This window comes from Bos indicus x Bos taurus, chromosome 10 (genome assembly GCF_003369695.1).
Source record: "Bos indicus x Bos taurus breed Angus x Brahman F1 hybrid chromosome 10, Bos_hybrid_MaternalHap_v2.0, whole genome shotgun sequence".
NCBI lineage: Eukaryota > Metazoa > Chordata > Mammalia > Artiodactyla > Bovidae > Bos > Bos indicus x Bos taurus.
This window is the reverse complement of record NC_040085.1, coordinates 338,825-363,342: the sequence shown is the minus strand read 5'-3', so window position 1 is coordinate 363,342 and position 24,518 is coordinate 338,825. Positions and strand designations below refer to the sequence as shown.

The 24,518-nt window shown below is 37.9% G+C and overlaps 1 protein-coding gene across 3 annotated transcripts in view; it reads left to right on the top strand.

Moving 5' to 3' along the window:
- The window catches only part of ANKRD31 (ankyrin repeat domain 31), a 135,895-nt gene that overhangs the window by 82,577 nt on the left and 28,800 nt on the right, over window positions 1–24,518 (top strand). For all 3 annotated transcript variants that reach the window (XR_003512955.1, XM_027552894.1, XM_027552893.1), the window contains exons 20-23: window positions 6,744–6,906; window positions 9,155–9,270; window positions 16,429–16,516; window positions 22,037–22,133. Coding sequence is in view for 2 of the 3 variants with exons in the window: in XM_027552894.1 (XP_027408695.1) it covers window positions 6,744–6,906; window positions 9,155–9,270; window positions 16,429–16,516; window positions 22,037–22,133 (464 nt within the window). In the remaining variant the exon portion in view is untranslated. The remainder of the gene's footprint in view (window positions 1–6,743; window positions 6,907–9,154; window positions 9,271–16,428; window positions 16,517–22,036; window positions 22,134–24,518) is intronic.

Below are 24,518 nucleotides of genomic sequence, written 5' to 3'. Positions count from 1 at the left end.
TATATAGTGATGATATATGTGATAACAAGACAAGTTTTAAACTCAAAAATTTCTTAGTGAGTTTGAAGTTTCAAAGAAATGGGTAAAAGCTTAAGTTGCTTGTTTCTTTGGGGGTTGTTGTATTTTTTTTCTCATTTTTTTATAAACAACTATGGTGAAAATAATGGGAAAATTACTAGGTTAATTATTAGAGTAACACTAAATTTCAAATCTAGATGTTAAAATTCTTCAGATTTTTAAACTTATCTTTTTTTTTTGACAAACCTTAGGAGAAAATTTGTCTGTAGATAGTGTAGATTTCAGGAATAAATTACCAGCAACAACAACAGTATAAAACCAAGATTCATGTAAAAAAATATTTTGGATCTCTCACTAATACCACTTTATCTGTCTCTAGGTATTTTTTAATAGTCTGGTAGTTTTGGAGAAGGCAATGGCACCCCACTCCAGTACTCTTGCCTGGAAAATCCCACAGATGGAAGATCCTGGTAGGCTGCAGTCCACGGGGTCGCTAAGAGTTGGACACGACTGAGCGACTTCACTTTCACTTTTCATTTTCATGCATTGGAGAAGGAAATGGCAACCCACTCCAGTGTTCTTGCCTGGAGAATCCCAGGGATGGGGGAGCCTGGTGGGCTGCCGTCTGTGGGGTCGCACAGAGTCGGACACGACTGAGGTGACTTAGCAGCAGCAGCAGCAGCAGTTTTTATTTAATTTTGTGAAAATATATCTCCACTGTTTTCAGCCTGAATATAGTCATGTGAAAGAAAAATATTGAATTTGTGATTTGCAGAGAGAAAAGGTATAAACTAATAATTAAGAATAATACCAGATGGGTAGCCTAATGTCCAGGGAGGCTTCTTTTGATCAAAGAAGCTATTTGACCTTAAAGATGTTTACATTAAAAAGGAATTGACAAAATCTTGAAGTTATGTGATCGTGCAGTGGAAGAAAACAAACAGGAAGAGTCACTGAAGTGATGAACCTGCTGGTTATTTGTACAGGGAAAAGGTCATTTAAAGTGAAAGCACTTAAATAAGGGCAAAAAATTCACAGTAGGAAAATTAGGATTTTAGACTATCCTGAAAAATGCAATATAGAATATTGCATATATGCAATATAGAATATAAGGAACCGCCCCCCAACATCACCCCTATACCTGGAAATTTGTTAGAAGGTGTTACAGAGCTCAGCATATGGTATTCATGGATAAGATTTATTCTAGCAATATAGTGAGGATACATAGTTGGATTATCAGAGGAAAAGGTAGAGTCTGGAGGTATCTGTGTGCAGGCTCTACTATGTACTCTTCTTCACGAGAGGCCACATACGGTTTGCTTTTCCCTCAGCAGTGAAAGTGTAGTGACATAAGTATGAAGTTTTTGTCCAGGAAAGCTGATTAGAAATTGAATGCTCACGATTTATATTGAGGGCTGGTCATGTGGGCACCCTCTACCTAGCACTTACCAAGATTCCAGACTCCCAGAAGCATACACCACATTGTGTGTGTAGACAGTTTAAGCACAGAGAGTCACAGCAATTAGGGACAGGTTTATATCAGCACTGGACACTGACTGCCAGCCCAGTTCTCACATGCCAGCTACAGGCCAGCCACATAAGCGGCCTCTCTAGAGATCAGTCTTAGGCCTGCTGTGTTAACTCCTCTAAGTAGTATTGTATTTAGTTTCTAACTGAAATACATACTGATTGATTTCTGGTTCAGCAGAGACACTATAATAAAGTATGTTTTCTTGGCCTAGCTTTTCTGGCAAAATAGTATGACAGCACATCCTTTATCTCACAGTTAACTTTTTGCATCATGGTCTCGGGGAAGTTCTTTTTTTCAAAAATTTTGAAAGGTGCCACAGTTTTGGCCCTAAGTCCTGTATTAATACACTTATATTAAAATCCTGATTTTTCTTTTTTTATGCTTATTGCTGTCAGTTTGTCACTCTTTCTTGGCCTTTCAGAGGGTAAAGACAGGAAAATATGTGAGTATACTAATACATGTATACTCATATCTATATCTCTGACTTAATCTATCTGTATATATTAAAATACTCTAATCCAGCTTCACAGAGTTCATTCTAGCTTTTATCTATCTTGTTTCTTTACAACTTCTTTTTCTAACAATGATAAACCTGGTTATTTTATCCACAATTTATTTACTTATTTGTCCAACTCTCATATAAATGTAATGCATTTTCAGAATTGTTAATCCATATCACTGTGTAAAACACATTTCTCGTCTAGAGCAAGGGCTGGCAAACAGCTCCCAGGGCAATTCTGGCCTTTTGCCTGTTTTGGAATAGCTGATAGCTGAGAGTAATTTTTATATTCTTAAATGACTAGGTGGGGGAAGACAGAATATTTCATGACAATTTCATGGAATTCACATTTTAGTGCCCATGGATAAAGCTTTACTGGAACACAGTCATGCTCATCTGTTGATGTGTTGTCTGTGACTGCTTTTGTGCTCTATCAGTAGAGCTGAGTAGTTATGCCGGAGACACCACAGCACACACACACAAAATAATTACTATGTGACTCTTTCCAGAAAAAGTTTGGTAATATCTAAATAAGAATATAGTGATCATGTAGTTCTTCTTGGCTTTGGCTTTACGGTATCCAACTAAAAACACCATATTCCAAAGTAATTTAGATAAGCTAATTTAAAGACAAGTCTTATATTTTTAATACTGCTAGTTCATTATAATCTACATTAAATCTTCAAAAGAGTCAACATCACACTTTAAATTTTTATATAATAAATTTAACTCTTTCTAATTGTAGCTCAGTCAGTAGAGAATCTGCCTGCAATGCAGGAAACCCAGGTTCAGTTCCTGGGTTGGGAAGATCCCCTGGAGAAGGAAATGGCAACCCACTCCAGCATTCTTGCCTGGAGAATCCTGTGGACAGAGAAGTCTGGCGGGCTACAGTCCACGGGGTAGCAAGAGTCAGACATGACATTAAAATCCTGATTTTTCTTTTTTTAGGTTAACAGTTTTACCTTTTAGTTTATCCCTTATCAGTTTTTCTTCATGGGTGCTTTAAGCATTTCTACAATATTATTTTAATATAATGACTTCAGGAAATCCTGGGCTTCCCTGACAGCTCAGTTGGTAAGGAATCTGCCAGCAATGCAGGAGACCCTGGTTCAATTTCCTAGGTCAGGAAGATCCCCTGGAGAAGGTATAGGCTCCCCACTCAAGTATTCTTGGGCTTCCTTTGTGGCTCAGCTGATAAAGAATCCACTTGCAATGCAGGAGACCTGGTTTCGATCCCTGGGTTGGGAAGATCCCCTGGAGAAGGGAACAGCTACCCACTCCAGTATTCTGGCCTGGAGAATTCCATGGACTGTATAGTCTATGGGGTCACAAAGAATCGGGCATAACTGAGTAACTTTCACTTTCTTTTTAGGCAATCCTACATCTTTACATTTTGACTCTGTTATCAATTTGTAGTATATTTTTCTGGCCAGTATTCTGGCCTGGAGAATTCCACGGACAGAGGAGCCTGCCAAGCTACATTCCTTGGGGTTGCAAAGATTCGGACACGACTGAGTGACTTTCACTTCATAAGTGAGAATTTTCCTATTTTGAAGACTCTAGCTTCTCTCATAGCAATTTGGTAACTTCAAGGGGCAGAGAAGATGATTACTCAGACGTTGAGGGTCTTCTGTAAAGATAAATGTCAAGAACTGAAAATTAACCACAGGAAATAGCAGAAAGGGAACTTGTTTTAGCAACAAGTTGGAGAACTTGAATTCTAGGCCTAGCTCTGCTGCTTGAAAAAGATAAAGATAACTTTACCCTTGAAATAAGGAGTTTGATCTAGAGCTGCACTGCCCTGTACTATAGCCACTAACCACATAATGACTATTTAAATTTAAATTATCTAAAATCAATTAAATTTAAAAATTCAGTTCTTCAGTTGCATTAGCCACATTTGAAGTGCTCAGTAGCTACATGTGGCAAGTGGCTCCCGTATTAGACAATGCAGATTAGAACATTTCCATCATCACAAAGACCTCTGTTGGACAGCTCTGCTCTAGAGCAAGGGTTGGTAAATATTTCCTGCAAAGGGCTAGATAATCAGTAGTTTGGGTTTTCTGGGCCACACAGCCTCTATTGCAATCACTCATCTGCTGTTCTGTTATAAAAGCAACCCTAGACAGTTTGTAAATGAGTGGGTTTTGACTGTACGCCACTAAAGCTTCATTTACAAAATCAGGCAGCAGACAGAATTTGGCCCATGGACCGTAGTGTGCTATTATTGCTTATTCTAGAGAATCACTGATGTTCTTGATACCTAGGTGGTGATACAGATAAAGTTTGCTTTTGGATTAACCTTTCATATCTCTATTGCCTTCACTTTAAAGCGAAATATTCTATTTAAAATGGAGGTAGTGTTTTTAATCATATTTTAATTACTTTAACACATATATTGGCCAGCATCTTTCCTTATATCTTCATTAACTTTGCCTCCATGTAACAGTTTGTCATTTGTTTTTCTTATTTCTGATTCACTTCCTCCCTTTTGTCCCTATTTTCTTTTTTTTTGAGGTAGGACATTGATAGATAATCTAGAAAGATAAGTAAGGGAGCAAGATATATAAATCTATGGTATTGTAGACCTGTGTGTGTGCTAAGTCATTTCAGTCGTGTCCAACTCTTTGTGACCCTATGGACTGTAGCCTGTCCTGCTCCTCTGTCCGTGGGATTCTCCAGACAAGAGTACTGGAGTGGGTTGCCATTTCTTTCTCCAGGGGGTCTTCCCGTCCCAGGTCTCCTACATTGCAGGCAAATTCTTTACCACTTGTGCCACCTGGGAAGCCCAATTGTAGAACCAATAAGTATCAATTCTATAATATCCTGTGATTTTCTCTCTTGCATGACTATATACAAAGTTGAGTTCATCATCTTATTTTCTTTTTCAACTTGCATATTTAAAAAAAAAAATCTTAGTTTCTGTTTTATCTTCCAAGGTGGTTTTGTATTCTACCTTATAAACTGTGGAGTATTTAAAGATAAGGAAAAGGATAACAAGAGGAAAAGATTTTTTTTTTAAAGCTAAAATATGAATGGGAATGGACACTCACTTTTGTACAAGATAGAATAGCAGGGATAAGATATCCCCTCCCACCTTAAAAGCTAGAAAAGTGAGCAAAATATGTAAAATAACAGTTTTGAGATATTAGACAACATGCAGGAGAGGACAGAAGCAAATGAGATGAGCCCTGTGGATTGCCCCACCTTATGGGCTAGAGGGAGTTTCCAGGCAGCAGTGTAGGGAGGAGGAAAACAAATAGCCTTACAATCTCAGAGAGCTGAGAAGACAGAATTCGGAGTTTAAAAAGCTCCAACAGCTATAATTCTGAGGACAAGACACCAGACAGAATGTATCTGCGTAGAGAGACCTCTCCAGTGATTTAAAGGGGGAACTTCCTCACTTTGGCTGTTCTATAAATCTGTGTAAGGAAACTATGTAAAGTTAGGCAAAATGCTGCAGGGAGGACTGGCAGAACTGTTGCTGGGGCTTACACACAGCTGATTAGGGGACTGTTTTCCCTTAAGCCCCACCATGTGCCAAATACTTTATACATGGGTTCACATTTAAGCCTCATGGGTGATGAGATTCAAATGGTGAGTAACTTGCCCAAGAACATAGAAAGGAGTAAGTTTTGTATGCTTGACCTTAAAACAAATATATTTTCCTTCATGCTGGGCTAATTCTAGGCTTATAGAACAAATAAGGAACTGTCATAATTTCTACTGGTGCATTTGCTTCTAAATTTTTATGCTTCTCCATACCTGAACACAAATGGAAAGAGAAAAGCTACTAGAACATAACATATCTTTAACAAAATACTGACCATCTTTTCCTGATCAAAAGGTTTTTCAGTGATTTGAGTTGCTTGTATTGTGCAGATGGAATCATTGACTGTTTTTTACTAAATTGACTTTTACTATCAACTAATAAATGACAGTCTTTAACTTTGATGAATTACTAATTTAATTCTAATACACAAGTTTGAGTTATTCAGGAAAGCATTATTTATATTAGAAAGTTTTGCCCCCAGAATGTCACAACATTTATCTTTGATGTCAGTTTTCTCCTCTGTAAAAGATGGGGTTGGAGTAGATTATTTCTGTTTCTTTTATCTTGTTAAGATTCTGTGAATACAAGTCATCTATTTAGGAAACATATTTGCATAGAGAGTATTAGAATGGACATTAGGTTCCCAAGCTAACTTATAAAAACTCCTAAACAAGTAACATATCTGAAGTGTTATAGTTCAAGTAAAACTTTATTCAACTTTGTCTAATGGCAGTTTATAATACAGTGTATAGTATAATATAATACAATATAATATAGTCCTGAAATGATCCTCGCTCCCTTCTGTACCCTGTCTTCCAGCAGCTTAGGGGAGGGCAAAAGGCTGTGTAAAAGAAACGGAGTAAATCCTTTTGTGCATCAATTGTCTAAGTCTGCTCTTAGACAATGAGAGCAGCGTGTCTGGTACTTTCGTATCACTGTATTTGATTGTCCTGTGAAGACAGATCAGGCCAAACAGTGAATCAGTTTACAAGTGTCATATCAAGTTTAATCAAAATTTTCTTGGTCAGAGTTTGAGCAATTTTTGGATAACTTTTAATATTTGATAGTGTTATCCTATAATGAAAGCAGAAATGATTGATTTTAGGTGTCTGTAGAGATAACTTTGGAAAAATGCCTTCTAGGCAGCTGAGATTCTACTACAACATGGAGCAAACCCTAATCAAAAGGATGAAAAGCAGAAGACTGCTTTGGATGAAGCAGATGATGAAAATATGAAAGAGCTGCTGAAGTCTTATGGTGCGATTGAGACTGACAATAGAGATGGGAGTGACGCTGTCGTCATTGGTATGCATAGCAATGTTTCTTGCTATTTTATACAGATGTATACCTCTGCTTATTGGAGAAGGAAATGGCAACCCACTCCAGTGTTCTTGCCTGGAGAATCCCAGGGACAGGGGAGCCTGGTGGGCTGCCGTCTATGGGGTCGCACAGAGTCGGACACGACTGAAGCGACTTAGCAGCAGCAGTAGCAGCAGCATACCTCTGCTTAGAAAAACAAATTCCTCAGATTTGTGGAAATTGTTTCATAACTAAGGATAATTTTTTGTCTGTTTATTAAACTCTTGAAAAGCATAATTTATTTTTGGAAACATCATTTCAAAACTTGGTTTAATTTATAGATTATATGGTTCTATTGTATTAGAATTATATGTTGAAACAAAACACATTCATTAAACAAACATTCATCTCTCATAACACTGGGTCTGAGATAGAGCTGTTACTGAAACTATGCAAATTGGTTTACTTTATAGTGGGACTGGAAAAGGATGACGTTATACTAAAGTCTTTGTGACTAAGATTCCATTACTTCAGAATTTATAATGATTCATGCAAAAGTTGGACCCATGCCAACTTTTCAAGACTAATATAATGCTAAAATATGAATTTGTTAAGCAAATATACTATACTTATATATGTGTGTGAGTGTATGTGTAATATATATTATAGTGGAAAGAATATTTCAAGGAAATATATAGTCAGGGAAATTTTTATGAGCCATTTTTAGCAGTATTTTGCACTTAAATAATATAATGAGTTATCTATAAGAAATAAGCATTTAGTCCTGCCATTTGTAGCAACATAGGTGAACCTGGAGAATGTCATGTTAAATGAAATAAGCATAGAAAGATACAGAAAGGCAAACTCTTTGTGGTGTCACTTATATGTGGAACTTTAAAAAGTCAAGCTTAAAGAACCAGATAGATGGTTGAGTGGTGGTTGCCAAGGGCTTGGGGGAGGAAGTGGTGGGGGAGGAAGTGGTGGAGGAGATGGAGAAATGTTGATCAAAGAGTACAAACTTTCGCTTAAAAGATGAATTGGTTCTGCGGGTCTAATGTATAAAATGATGATTACAGTTTTTAATAATAAATTGTATACTTAGTTTGCCAAGAAAGTAACTTTTAAATGTTCTCACCAACACACACACAAACACACAAGGTAACAATGTGAGGTGACCGGTGTGTTTGTGTTTTTTTAAAGAAGCATTTAGTGAGCACTGACTTAGAAAACATACATTGTTGAGCACATGCTATACAGATCAGCCCAAGAGGAGCTTCCAGGCTTGTGGAGAGATAAACCAGAAAACAGGCAGTTAAAAACAATTTTAGAAGCATTGAGGAGAGGGAATTGATCTTCCTTTTCCTTCAGGCATGAGCCTTGACTCATGGAAGAAGAAAGCCAGGAGCTTATCCATGCTGTCTGTGAGGGAGATTATTGGGAAGAGAAGCCCTGTGATGTGCTTTTCCCCTGGCCTGCCACTCTCCTTACCAACTGATAGGATTGATGACAGGCAAGGATAGTCATCGTGCCTATTGCACTGGTGCGCTAGACCACATGTAGGTCAAAGTCAGGAGACTGACACACAGATCCTCATTTCTTTGTCTGCTCCCATGTGCTAAGCCCACAGGGTGTGAGACTTTTCTTATAGCCCCAGGCATGTCTTTTTCTCTCTTCACAGCCATATGTGGAGCTATTGAGCACTCTGTTATAAAGTACTAGATCTGTTCCCACTTTTCTGTTGTTCCTTGTATATACCTTTCCTTGGACAGGTAACCCAACAGAATGAGGGATATAGGGTACCCATATGTGGAGAAAGGGAATCCAGAATGGGAAAAGGTTTGGAGAGAACTTTATAGAGACAGTGAATTACGGTCATAGTAGAGCATGGACTTGAAGTCAGATCTGGTTTCGGTACTAGCTGTGTGACACATCAGGCAACTTCTTGAATCCCTCAAAGCTTCATGTTCCTCTTCTGTAAAATAGATGTAATTAACTACCTACCCCTCAGGGCTCATATGAAGATTAAATAAGATGATTCATGGAAAGAGTTGGATATCCAGCAGGTGATAAGTATTCAGTAGATTTGCTAAAATGAGTCAATTGATGATAAATAATGAGGTGCTAATCAACATTAAGGTATCATGGTAATTATAGACTTAATTTATCCTTCCTATTCCTGTCACCATTACAATTGATAAAATTAGGCAAAATTTTTGCACATTCTTAATATATTTTCTGATTTTATGTTTTAAAGTAAAAATTCCTGACGTCCGGGCAAGAAGACATAAACAGTGCATTTGTGATGATTCCAAAACTGTTGATACACCTTCTATTTCACACCAAGAAAAAACAGAAGAAAACCTTTCCATGGTGAGTGAAGTTGAAATGCTTTTGTTCTTTAGCCTAGAAAATGCCATTCTTTGCACCAGCCAGCCGTTGGCTATTGGCAGCATTCTTTCCATTTTAAGGACGTACAGGTTAAAAATGTTTTTTTGTCATAGATAATAATACAGCATAATTGAGCAGAATGAATGTTTTGCCAAAAGTTTTACTTTTGTTTTAGGTTTGAAGGACTCATTAGCCAAAGAAACCACTCATTACACACATGAACAGTTTCAGTTTTTTATGGAAGATTATTTGACTTAATTTCAATATGCAAGCATTAAAAGAAAAGAAATAGAAACAATAGAGAGAAATAACAGCGTGTATATGCATCACCAATTGGGCCAGCCTACATCCAGCCTTGAACAGCACTAAGAAGTCCCTCATTAATAGTGATTTGGAGTCACAATCGGGACAGGTTCTGGGCAGTGCATCTGCCCTGTGGGTGAGACTTCAGATTGCAGTTTCAGGGACTCCTGTTTATAATCCCAGGCCACAAACTGATGTCAACATCAGTTTGCATGCAAAAATGCAGCACTGGTTTTACTTTATACCTTTTTCCAGTGCTGTTTCACCTGTGAGTCAGTCAGAATTTTCTTAGATCCTAGGGTTGACCAGACCTCCAGGGGCTCAAGAATTCTAAGACCCACTCCCTTTCTTATGTAAAGTGACTCCTGATTTGCTGTGCTTGAGGGCAGGCACTGAGTTCAGAATCTAGGCAGTGCCCAGACAGGTGGTCAGAGAGGTCTGCTGTCCTGCTTTTGAAGCCACAATAAGACTTCTATTTTAATTTCCCTAAAAAGGAACCAAGCAACTGTCTGCATTGAACAGAAGTATAGTTCAGCTGCTATCCTTTACTCCTGGATTGGATTCTTTGGCACTTACCTATCCCACAAACAGTGTCACTGTTGCAGTGTTCTAGTGTGTCTTCATCCACCCAACTTCCAGAAGTATCTCGGATACATAGTAGGAGGAAAAGACCTTGGAACCTAGACGAAGAAGAGGGAAGCAGCCTGGTTTAACCAACCTGGACCCCGCGTGGTTTATAGTGATAGTTTGCGATATGTGAAACCCCTCATGTGAAGGTGTATTTTAAAGAAAATAACTTAGTGGCACATATATTAATTTATGAGATGGACATGCTTAGTTTGATTAAAACACATAGCATCCTAGACACTAACTTCTTAAGCAAAGTAGACTCCTCAAAGAAATATTTTGAATAAGACTATGGGTGTGGATTAGACTTTTTTTGTATACTATAGAGAGGAAAATACAATTCATTGAACATAAACTATGATTAATCAACTATTTTATACCTAAAATATTTTAAATGCTGTTTAAAATGAATTGTGTTTGCCTCAACATTTCAAAAATATTTTACATTGTTCCTGGTATCTCTTGTAATGAATGAGAAGTTAATTGTCAACCTAAATGTCACTCCCTTGTAGATAATATGTCTTTGAGGCTTACAGTTTTAAAGATTTTTTTTTTTCATATTCTGCTGTTTCACTAGGTTATGTCTAAATGTGGGTGTGTTTTTAATTAATTTTACTCTAAAAGGACTAAACATGTTCCTTTAGTCTGATGACAGATTTCTCTTTGTATTCTGGAAACTTTTAGCCCTTAGACTGTTGACTATTACCTCTCTCCCATTAGCAGTATTCTCCTTTTATGGAACTCATATTTTTTGTGATGGTTGTTTTTAAACCAGTCTCCCTATATCTTTTTTGAATTTTCCATCTCTTTAATTCTCTGCACTATATTCTGTGTGATACCCTTTGACCTCTAATTTTCTACCCAAAGGCTTGAGTGGGTGACAAGTAGAGTTTTTACTAATCCTTATTTAAGCTAAAGGATACCCACTCATGCTCACTAATTTTATGTGGGGCTCCATTCTAACTCCGACTCAATGGACATGAGTTTGAGTAAACTCTGGGAGTTGGTGATGGACAGGGAGGCCTGGCATGCTGTAGTCCATGGGGTCGCAAAGAGTCAGATACAACTGAACTGAACTGACTGATTCTAACCTCTTCCTTATGTTGCCCTGAGGCCTTATCTCCTGTTCCTTAGTCAGTCAGTCAGTCAGTCAGTCAGTTCAGTGGCTCAGTCGTGTCCGACTCTTTGTAACCCCATGAATCGCAGCACACCAGGCCTCCCTGTCCATCACCAACTCCCGGAGTTCACTCAAACTCATGTCCATCGAGTCAGTAATGCCATCCAGCCACCTCATCTTCTGTCATCCCCTTCTCTTCCTGCCCCCAATCCCTCCCAGCATCAGAGTCTTTTCCAATGAGTCAACTCTCCTCATGAGGTGGCCAAAGTACTGGAGTTTCAGCTTTAGCATCAGTCCCTCCAATGAATACCCAGGACTGATGTTTAGGATGGACTGGTTGGACCTCCTTGTAGTCCAAGGGACTCTCAAGAGTCTTCTCCAACACCACAGTTCAAAAGCATCAATTCTTTGGTGCTTAGCTTTCTTTACAGTCCAACTCTCACATCCATACATGACCACTGGAAAAACCAGAGCCTTGACTAGACAGACCTTTGTTGGCAAAGTAATGTCTCTGCTTTTGAATATGCTATCTAGGTTGGTCATAACTTTCCTTCCAAGGAGTAAGCATCTTTTAATTTCATGGCTGCAACCACCATCTGCAGTGATTTTGGAGCCCCCAAAAATAAAGTCTGACACTGTTTCCACTGTTTCCCCATCCATTTGCCATGAAGTGATGGGACCAGATGCCATGATCTTCGTTTTCTGAATGTTGAGCTTTAAGCCAACTTTTTCACTCTCCTCTTTCACCTTCATCAAGAGGCTTTTTAGTTCCTCTTTACTTACTGCCATAAGAGTGGTGTCATCTGCATGTCTGAGGTTATTGATATTTCTCCTGGCAATCTTGATTCCAGCTTGTGCTTCTTCCAGCCCAGCGTTTCTCATGATGTACTCTGCATATAAGTTAAATAAGCAGGGTGACAATATACAGCCTTGACGTACTCCTTTTCCTATTTGGAACCAGTCTGTTATTCCATGTCCAGTTCTAACTGTTGCTTCCTGAACTGCATATAGGTTTCTCAAGAGGCACGTCAGGTGGTCTGGTATTCCCATCTCTTGAAGAATTTTCCATAGTTTATTGTGATCCACACAGTCAAGGCTTTGGCATAGTCAATAAAGCAGCAATAGTTGTATTTCTGGAACTCTCTTGCCTTTTCAATGATCCAGTGGATGTTGTCAATTTAATCTCTGGTTCCTCTGCGTTTTCTAAAACCAGCTTGAATATCTGGAAGTTCACGGTTCATGTATTGCTGAAGTCTGGCTTGGAGAATTTTGAGCATTACTTTACTAGCGTGTGAAATGAGTGGAATTGTGTGGTAGTTTCAGCATTCTTTGGCTTTGCCTTTCTTTGGGATTGGAATGAAAACTGACCTTTTCCAGTCCTGTGGCCACTGCTGAGTTTTCCAAGTTTGCTGGCAAATTGAGTACAGCACTTTCACAGCATCATCTTTCAAGATTTGAAATAACTCAACTGGAATTCCGTCACCTCCACTAGCCTTGTTTGTAGTGGTGCTTTCTAAGGCCACTTGACTTCACATTCTAGGATGTCTGGCTCTAGGTGAGTGATCACACCATCGTGATTATCTTGGTCATGAAGCTCTTTTTTGTACAGTTCTTCTGTGTATTCTTGCCACACCTGCTTCTGTTAGGTCCATACCATTTCTGTCCTTTATCGAGCCCATCTTTGCATGAAATGTTCCCTTGGTATCTCTAATTTTCTTGAAGAGATCTCTAGTCTTTCCCATTCTGTTGTTTTCCTCTATTTCTTTGTATTGATTGCTGAGGAAGGCTTTCTTATCTCTCCTTGCTATTCTTTGGAACTCTGCATTCAGATGCTTATATCTTTCATTTTCTCCTTTGCTTTCCGCTTCTTTTCTTTTCACAGCTAATTGTAAGGCCTCCTCAGACAGCCATTTTGCTTTTTTGTATTTCTTTTCCATGGGGATGGTCTTGATACCTGTCTCCCGTACAATGTCTGAACCTCCGTCCATAGTTCATCAGGCACTCTGTCTATCAGATCTAGTCTCTTAAATCTATTTCTCACTTCCACTGTATAATCTAATCATAAGGGATTTGATTTAGGTCATACCTGAATGGTCTAGTGGTTTTCCCTACTTTCTTTAATTTAAGTCTGAATTTAGCAATAATGAGTTCATGATCTGAGCCACAGTCAGCTCCTGGTCTTGTTTTTGCTAACTGTATAGAGCTTCTCCATCTTTGGCTGCAAAGAATATAATCAATCTGATTTCCATGTTGACCATCTGGTGATGTCCATGTGTAGAGTCTTCTCTTGTGTTGTTGGAAGAGGGTGTTTGCTATGACCAGTGCGTTCTCTTGGCAAACCTTTATTAGCCTTTGCTCTGCTTCATTCCATACTCCAAGGCCAAATTTGCTGGTTACTCCAGGTGCCTCTTGACTTCCTACTTTTGCAGTCCCCTGTAATGAAAAGGACATCTTTTTTTGGGTGAGTTCTAAAGGGTCTTGTAAGTCTTCATAGAACCATTCAACTTCAGCTTCTTCAGTGTTACTGGTTGGGGCATAGGCTTGGATTACCGTGATATTGAATGGTTTGCCTTGGAAACGAACAGAGATCATTCTGTCCTTTTTGAGATTGCATCCAAGTACTGCATTTTGGACTCTTTTGTTGACCATGATGGCTACTCCATTTCTTCTAAGGGATTCCTGCCCACCGTAGTAGGTATAATGGTCATCTGACTTAAATTCACCCATTCCAGTCTATTTTAGTTCGCTGATTCCTAGAATATCAACGTTCACTCTTGCCATCTCCTGTTTGACCACTTCCAATTTGCCTTGATTCATGGACCTGACAATCCAGGTTCCTATGCAATTTTGCTCTTTACAGCATCAGACCTTGCTTCTATCACCAGTCACATCCACAGCTGGGTATTGTTTTTGCTTTGGCTCCATCCCTTCATTCTTTCTGGAGTTATTTCTCCACTGATCTCCAGTAGCATATTGGGCACCTACCAACCCAGGGAGTTCCTCTTTCAGTATCCTATCATTTTGCCTTTTCATACTGTTCATGGGGTTCTCAAGGCAAGAATGCTGAAGTGGTTTGCCATTCCCTTCTCCAGTGGACCACATTCTGTCAGACCTCTCCATCATGACCAGCCCATCCTGGATGGCCCCACACGGCATGGCTTAGTTTCATTGAATTAGACAAGGCTGTGGTCCGTGTGATCAGATTGGCTAGTTTTCTGTGATTATGGTTTCAGTGTGTCTGCCGTCTGATGCCCTCTAACAACACCTACCATCTTACTTGGGTTTCTAGTACCTTGGACATGGGCCCTAATTCCTAATACTTATGTTAGTTCCACATCCCTCATGGGCTGCTACCAGCTTCATTTCCTTCCCTTTATTTTTCAAATTTTGGCTGGGCGTGGGTGGTTAAAATTTATTGTATTTTGTCTAATGTATTTTTCCAGGTGTTTGGAGTAGACAGGGGTCCTTCTGTATCAGCTCAGCTCACACTATTGACCATTAGTATCTTTAAGGTATATTTCATGTAAAGATTAAAACATTATGGAAAAATCACCCTAACTGTATGAGTATTTGTTTCAGGAATAATGTGTATCACTTTAGATGCCAAGCCTCAGGGAAATATAATGAAAATATAAGATTTTAATGAAAACCAGCTTTAAGAAAAAACTTAAAATATACAGACTTTAAAGTCATTAAAGATTTGTCCTTTGTAAATGTAAATTTGTTTTTGAGTGCTGAAAATTTCAAACCAAATTGAGGATGAGGGGTGACTCTGTGGCCAGATGCAAAGGAAATGCGATGATTTTAGTTTGATGCTACCTTCTAACACCTTCAGATCACAGCATCTAGGCATCCTCCTTCTCTCCCTCCATATAGAGTGAGTACAAAAGTGATTATCATAATGATAATAGTTGGCGTTCACAGAGTATTTATGACATGGTGAGCTCTTCTCTAAGTGCTTTATGTTAATCCATTTAGCCTTCATAATAATGAAAGTAGTTTCTATTAATATCATTACCTTCTTCATTACAGCTAAGGAAGCTGAAGTAAGAGAGGGTAGGTAACAATCCAAAATTACATTTCTATTACATAGCAGTGGCAGAATTAAAATCCAGGTAATCTGACTCCAGAGCCTGTGCTCTCAACCAGTATGCTTTAATATACAAATTTGTGAAAGACGTGTCAAAAGTAAAAATGATCCTAAGACGTTATGGAAAAACCCGAACGAACTTGTTGGCCAACCCAATATGTTGAAGGCATTTCAGTCTGAATATTCCTCTATTTTAATTTCCCTAACAATGAACCAAGAAACTATCTGCATTGAATAGTTTAATGTTAATATTAAACTATTAATATTAATAGTTTAATTAATACTATTAATACTGACAAGTATATAAAGAGGTGGTTTTAAATCCTCTTGGTGGGTTTTTGAGAGTGTTTTGTATTTCTAAGACTGTATGTGAAATCTTGATAGTGTGCAATGATAATCATAAAGCCTTAAACTTCTTGCATATGTGTAATCTTTAAATATTATTTGCTGAGTTATTACACCTATAAAAAGAGTCATTGAGAAATTGTGATTGTTTTTATGGTTGCCACTCTTAACATTCTGTTTTCCAGGAGCAGATCTGCTACATAAATCAAGATGTATTTAAGTTTAATTTTTTCCCAAATATATATATATATATATATATATATATATAGTTAAGTTTAAATGAGGCCTGAATATATTTGGAACATAAAGGGAAATCAGCTTCTTTTGTGGTACTTTATTTAGCACTTCATGTGAAGATTTGACTCATTGGAAAAGACTCTGATGCTGGGAGGGATTGGGGGCAGGAGGAGAAGGGGACGACAGAGGATGAGATGGCTGGATGGCATCACTGACTCGATGGATGTGAGTCTCAGTGAACTCCGGGAATTGGTGACGGACAGGGAGGCGTGGCGTGCTGCGATTCTTGGGGTCGCAAAGAGTTGGACGTCACTGATCTGATCTGATCTGATTTAGCACTTTTACTGTGCATTTTTCAGCTGCCTGTTAGAGAAAAACATCTACCTTCTTGTAATGAGTTTTTTAATATTTTGTCTGATAGCATCAGACCATCAGTGCCATTCTACAAAATATAGAAGAAAAACAAGAAAATTTATTAGAGTTTGAAATAAGAACCCCTGAAGATGCAGGTAAATATGCACTCATATTTGATTATTTCAGTCATCCAAGGCATTGCTGCCTCATTTTCTTTTGGGGATGGGGTGGGTATAGTATGGTTCCATTTTTAAAAAGTCCAAGAAGAGGCAAAACTAAACTTTTGATAGAATTCAAAATAGGAGTGCTGTGAGGTTGAAGTTGTCCTCCCCCCAAAAATGTCCACATTATAAGCCCTGATGAATGATAAAGATGTGGTCCGTACATACAGTAGAATATTACTCAGCCATCAAAAAGAACGAAATAATGTCATTTGCAGCAACATGGATGGACCTAGAGATTGTCATACTGTGTGAAGTAAATCAGAGAAAGACAAGTATCATATGATATCACTTATATGTGGAATCTAAAAAAATGGTACAAATGGACTTATTTACAAAACAAAAATAGAGTCATAGGTGTAGACAATAAACGTATAGTTACCAAGGGAGAAGGGGTGTAGGAGGGATAAACTGGGAGATTGGGATTGACACATACATGCTGCTATTTATAAAATAGACAACTAGTAAGGACCTACTGCATAGTACAGGGCACTCTACTCAGTACTCTATAATGACCTATATGGGAAAATAATCTAAAAAAAGTGGGTATTTGTATATGTATAACTGATGTACTTTGCTGTAAAACGGAAACTAATACAACATTGTGAATCAACTATACTCTAATAAAAATTAATTAAAAAAATCAAAATAGTACCTCATCAGTCTTTTTTGTAGCAGGATATAACTGTTAATTAGTCTGTTAGCTTAATTTCATGTTGTGGTGGTGGTGGTTTAGATACTAAGTTGTGTCTGACTCTTGCAACCCCATGGAGGCCAGGCTCCTCTGTCCTCTGTCCATGGGATTCTCCAGGCAAGAACACTGGAGTGGGTCGCCATTTCCTTCTCCAGGGAATCTTCCCAACCCAGGAATTGAACCCGGGTCTCCTGCATTGCAGGCAGGTTCTTTACCAACTTAGCTATGAGGGAAGCCCTAATTCATGTTGTATACCTTTTTAAAAAATTATTTATTTTTAAACTATACCCATTCTACTTTTTATCCTGGCCTAACACATGATACACGTTATATTTTGAGGAAAATAATACAAATTAATTTATATCCCCAGTGTGTATAGTTCATATATTTTATTTAGTATTTATAGTATCTTATACATCTAAGGTGAATTTTACAAGAATATACTTTTTTCATTATAAAAGGTATATAGATACACTTCAAAAACAATAATGAGGAAAAATATTCTAAAAATCACCTACTGTTCTTCTGTAATATTTTGGTGTTTAGTTTTCTTTTTTTTTCTAAGAGAATGCTTATGCAATTATACCTCAATAAAATTGTTAAAAAGCATAGATTGGATCCTGTTAGATATGCTGTGTTTTCTTTTTGTCATGGTCATCATTCTTAGTGGTTACATAGTATCCTGTTCAGTAAATGTCCCATGGTTTACTTAATTTTTCCTTTTTTGTTGAGCATGTAGATTTTTCCAATTTTTTCCTATTACACCACCATACATAGTTTTTTCTGGATTTAGGATTATCCTCTTAGGAAAAATTAACATAATTGAAATTATTGGGTCAAAATATATAAACATGTAAAATCTGTTGGTTCATATTGATAAGTTGATTTCCTATAGTGTTACATAATAATTTGTACTTCCACCAACACACATTTGTGTTTGCTTTTACACTGCTAATAGCATCAGTATTTCCATTTACAATAATTTTACTGAAAAAATTTTTACTATTTTAGTAAAAAATATGTATATTATTTTTACTTATTGATTATTAATGGTATTTTTTCACTAATTTTATCTTCTATTTCATAAATTGATTGTTCCTGTTTGTTATGAAATTGAAGCCATTTTATATAATCAAGTTATTGACCCCTTTTTTGCCATAACTGCTGTAAATACATTTTTTGTCCCTTAACAGTGTTTTTATTTATAACATATTAGTGTGTGTTAAATACAGAGATTCTCAAATTCTGCATAGTAGAATGTATCAGCCTCTTTTCTGTTGCTTTTAATGCTTCTAAGATTAGAAACTTTTCTCCCCTCCTCACCACCAGGCTTTGTAACTTAATTTTATTCTGTTGTGATCATGTTATCACTGGGATTATTCTAATCATGATCCCTTTTTTGAGTCTCTTTGCCCCTTTAGGAAAGGAGAGGTACAGCAGTAGAACACTCGAGTTCTTGGCTCATGATCAGGTCCTGACTGCTGTTGGTCCCATTGCTTTTTAACAGTTGTTGAAAACTAAGGTTCATCAAAACAAAATTTCTGAGGCTCTTCTGAAGCTTCTACATAGCTCCTGTAATGTGACAGTGCACGTTTCTTCCCCTGGCTCTTCTCAGTCTCCTCTCACCATTTTCTCCTGGTGGTCTACCTTACACAGACTGTCACCCTCAAGTATAAGCCCTCATAAGGAGGACCACAGGGCAGTCTCCCTACTGTCTTCACAATCCTGAAGATCTTGAACCCACTATCAGAAGGGAGGATAATTAATTCCTAGCACAACAGCAGCTTTCTCTTTGCACTGCTGTGGAAGCTCCCTGTTCTTCTGAACCTCCAGATGTTCAAGATCAAAGAGCAAGTCAGATTATCAGTCCATTGTCACCTCAATAGAAAGTTGTTACAGTCTTAACAGTCCTTTGAGAAACTACCCCTTTAGGCCGAGGTAAAGAGAAGCGGGTTGAAAAGCAGAGAGATTACTCGGCTGACAAAGGTCCATGTAGTCAAGGCAGTGGTCTTCCCAGTGGTCGCGTACGGTTGTGAGAGCTGGACCATAAAAAAGGCAGAATGCCAAAGAATCGATGCCTTTGAACTGTGGTGCTGGAGAAGACTCCTGAGAGTCTCTTGGACAGCAAGGAGATCAAACCAATCACTCTTAAGGGAGCACAACCCTGAATATTCACTGGAAGGACTGATGCTGAAGCTGAAGCTCTGGTATTTTGCTCATCTGATGTGAACAGATGACTCATTGGAAAAGTCCCTGATACTGGGAAAGATCGAGGGCAGAAGAAAGAAGAGGGCATCAGAGGATGAGATGGCTGGATAGCATAACCAATGCAATGAACATGAACTTGGGCAAACTCCAGGAGATGGTGAGGGACAGGGCAGCCTGGCATACTGCAGTCCACGGGGTCCCAAAGAGTTGGACACCACTGGGTGACTGAACACCAACAACAGAAGAGGAGAGACGCCCTCACTGCTCACGTTTGCTTCTCAAAACAGAGAATCCCACCCAGTTAAGCTTCAACTCTCTAAAGAAATAGCTTTGCAAATTCACCACTTCCATATTTTGATGCCTTTTCATCTTTGATCTGGTTGAGGTAGCCAAGAGTAAAGAATTTTATTTCTTTGTAAATTTTTTATAGATGTTTTATATTTATTTTTATATCAAATATTTTTAGCACCTCAACTGAATTGAAGCAGAAAAAAATGTTCATTTTAAACATTTTATATGTTATTTTTCCTAAGCATTGTAACTCTATAATTCATCTGAAATTTCTTTGCCAGGTATGGTAGAAAGATAGAATAGGGCTTTCCCCCATATTACTACCCCTTTGCCTACTCTTATTTGTTGAATAATTCCTCTCATCTTCATTATTTTATAATGCCTTATTATCACATATTAAAGTCTCACATATTTGGGTAATTTCTAGGTTTTCTCAAAGATGCCATTGATTAATTTTGTCTCTTTGATAAGTATATAGTATCAGGTTAGACATAAAATATCTTTATATCTATTTATAGAAACTTTGGTTACTATGATAATGCTATTTTTACCTGTGGTTTAAAATTCAGTTAGAAAAGCCAAACGTGGCAGGGTATATAGATAATGTAAATGTCTTTTGTTAAAGTGTCAAGTCTTCCCAACAAATCTGTGTCTAAATTCTTAATTATCATTTAAGGAGATTAGGGAGATAGAAACTGCTCTGGGAACACTGACTCTGTACTTGTCAGATCATTGTCTGACTTGTAAAAGGAGGTTCTGGAGCAAATTCCAACTATGAACTTTATGTCACTTTCTACCACTGATGTTCTCTAGTTAAATTATCTAGAAAAATACACCTTGGTCTAAAAAAATTAAGAAAAAACTTAAGAAACAAAGCCAAAAATTAAATGAATAGCAAGTAGCGTAAAAGAAATAATTTCCTATTTGGGAATCTAGGTTTGGACATAATTTACATGTAAATCCTATGAATTTGTACTGGGGGAGATCATGATGTCTTTACTTGGGAAGCAATGGAAGAAAGTAGGAAAATAATTTAAGTGATCATAATAATTTTATATAGATCTATGGCTTTCCTGGTAGCTCAGCTGGTAAAGAATCCACCTGCAATGCAGGAGACCCTGATTTGATTCCTGGGTTGGGAAGTTCCTCTGAAGAAGGGATAGGCTATCCACTCCAGTATTCTTGGGCTTCCCTGGTGACTCAGCTGGTAGAGAATCCACCTGCAGTGGGGGAGACCTGGGTTCGATCCTGAGTTGGGAAGATCCCCTGGAGAAGGGAAAAGCTACCCACTTAAGTATTCTGGCCTAGAGAATTCCATGAACAGAGGAGCCTGGCAGGCTACAGTCCATGGGGTCGCAAAGAGTCAGATATGACTGAGAGACCTTCACTTCACTTCATAAGTGACTTTAGATATCATATAGCCCTAAGTGTTAAGTGTAAAGAACAAGAACTGATAGCATGATTCTTATTTTTAAGTACATATAATAGAGTTATATATAGTCTACATATATAGACTATATATATAAAATAAACATATTTTAAACACACACCTACCAAAGTATTAAAAGCAGTCTCTTTCATGGAGTGAAATATTGAGAAGGAATGGGTGAGTGGGAATACCCTGACTTCTCTGTTGTTGGGTTCAAGTCATGTCCAGTTCTTTGCAACCCCATGGACTGCAGCACGCCAGGCTTCCCTGACCCTCACAACCTCCCTGAGTTTGCTGAGGTTCATTTCCATTGAATTGATGATGCCATCCAAGCATCTTATCCTCTATCACCCTCTTCTCCTTCTGCCTTTGATCTTTCCGAGCATTCTTCTCTGTAAACGTTCATATTATTTCAAAATTTCCTTTACATTGACAGTGTTTTCCTTTTGTATTTTAAAAAGTAAATAATCTTAACAGACAAAATTATCTTACTATTTATCTTCTTTTAGTACCCTCATTTCACAGTTAAGGCAGCGACCAGAGAGGTTAATGACTTGTCTAGGATCACCAAGCTTAGTCAGCGGGATAACAGGGTTAGAACTCAGGCTTGCCCGCTCCTTCTTGATGTGGTCTCACACATCTCAGGGTACTTCTCTAGAGTGACATAAGTCCATAAGCTTTGATATCTGGACCATTGATATGGTGGAAGAGGGTAGGAAAATAATGGCTTTTTAAATTAACAATAAGGCTAAGTCCTTTGTGATCAAATTTAACATTTGCTGTCTCTCAGTTAACTGACTTAAAATAATTTATTTTATTATCTTGCTTCTAGAACAATACGCTGCTGAGATGTTAGAGATAAAGGAAGTTATGGACAATGTGCTTGCTAAACAGAAGGCAGAAAGGGATGATCTAGCTAAAAAATACAGGTGAGTTAAAAAAAGGTAAGAATGCTTTGGAGTTTTCAGAATTTATCTATTTTTAATCTATAATAGGTCTAGAATTTCTTTTTTAACTTTATCTATTTATTTTTGGCTGTGCTGGGTCTTCGTTTCTGCACACCGGCTCTCTCTAGCAGCAGTGAGCAGGGGCTACCCTCTAGTTGCAACACATGGGCCCTCATTGGAGTGGCAGAGCATGTTTCTTGTTGCGGAGCACAGACTTCAGTAGCTGCGGTGCATGAGTTCAGTTGCCCCCATGGCATGTGGAATCTTCCTAGGCCAGGGGTCAAATCTGTGACCCTGCACTGGCCGGCAGACTCTAAACCCCTGGACCACCAGGGAAACCCTGGCCTAGAATTTCTTGTGATTACAGATGTTTTGTGGAACTGGAAAAGGACTTTATGAGGTCATCTAATCTATTATGTCCACGAGGAATTATATGTACTTCCTAGAGAGATGTTTTTCTACTTTATTACTTGAAATGTTCAGAAAAGGATATTAAAATGTCCACAGCCATGAATTTAATGAAAGCCTTTCTGACCATGAATCTCATAAGTAAATTTCTTTCCTTAGTAAACTCACATTTTTTTACATTAAAATTGGTTCTTCTATGCTATTACAAATGTTCTTCTAAGCAGTGTAATCATGTGTATTTTGTAGTCTTGTGTACTTCTAAGTTCTCAGGGTCCTTAAAGAGTTTTATCCTAATTATGTTGATTATATATCTCTTTTCTTTTTTGTTTTTTGAGAAACTTGTTATATATATTTTTCTTATTTGGGTATTATTTTCTATTTTTGTATTCTTTTCTTTTTTCTTAAGATGAGAACTTTTAAGGCCTACTCTCAGCAACTTTCAAATATACAATACAGTATTATCAACTGTAGTCACCATGGGTGTTTATACCTTTTGATTCCTTCACCCGTTTCCCCCGAATGCTTCCTCCACCTCTGTCAACCACCAGTCTGTTCTCTGAACCTGTGACTTTTGGTTTTTATTTTAGCTTCCAAATATAAGTGAGATCGTACAGTATTTGTCTTTGTCTGACTTGTTTCACTTAGCATGATGCATGATGCCGTCAAGATGCGTCCATGTTGTCACAAACAGCAGGATTTGTTTCTTTTTATGGCTGAAAAATATTCCATTATATATGTGTGTCTCCTTACTAATGTTGTTATTAGTCTTGAAATTTTGTAATCTAAAGAGCATTTTCATTTTCTATCTGGACTCTGTTTCACATAGTTTTAAATGTGATATTAATTTCTTTTTTCTTCTCTATCCAACCAGCTTCTTACATTTAGTACTGCTAGTTATTTGCTAATTCTGATTTCTTCTTGACACTTCTTCCCCTTGCATCTGCTCCTTCCTTTAATATCCAGGCAGTTAGGAGTTTAGTACCAACAACTCTAACCTGTGTTAGGAGAGACAGTTGTCTATACTGTTGCTTCCCTTTAAAACGGCTGCTCTTAAAAGATGGTCACTGAGACCGTATCAAGGGGTCCAAGAAGTCAAAAGCCATTTTTACAATAATATTAAGACGTTATTTGTCCTTTTTTACTCTCGTTTTCTTAAAAGTGTACAATGAAATTTTCTAGAGGCTACATGGTATATAATAATATCATCATCCTAATAGCCAATGGAATGTACACTTGTGTGTTTCTGTGTTTTAAAATTTTCTCAGTTTTATTTTCTAAAACAGTAAATATTGATAGATATGACCCATATAAACAAAAGCTCTTTGGGTTGCTCAGTAACTTTTAAGAGTATAAAAAAGTCCTGAGACCAAAAAGTTTGAGAGCCACTGGAAACAAAAGTGTCTGGTATCCTGAAGGTCACTGTGGCATAGGTGAGGATAACCAGAAGTCAGAGGTGTGAGTGAGTCAGTGCCTCCTGTTCAGTCCTCCAGCCCCGAGAGGCGTGGTCTGGGGGGACACGCAGGACAGTGCTTCTCTGGGCCGCCGTCTGGCCTCCAGGCACCTCACTGCAGGTTCAGAAAGCACAGCTACAGTGATCGCTTGATGAACTGACATTTCTGTGTCTAGCTTACTTATGATTATTCACAAAACAACCCCAGTCCTCCATAGCTAAGTGAATTTGGATGGAACTTACTCTCAAATTTGACTTCCTGATATACCATTTAGCTGTAAACCAGTTAAGCCAATTCCAAACTTAAAGAAGGTCGTATTGCTCCTTGGTCATCAGTTGGTACCTTCCAACTAAAGGACTAGTAGATATCTAGATAGATAATGCAAGTTGTGTTTCTGTCTTAGGGCTGACTCACAACTGATAAATAATGTAAATATGAATGTGGATAAGCACACTGTCACCTCCTAAAGAAGCCATACTTATTTGCCTCATGTAGAGCAACAGTTTGC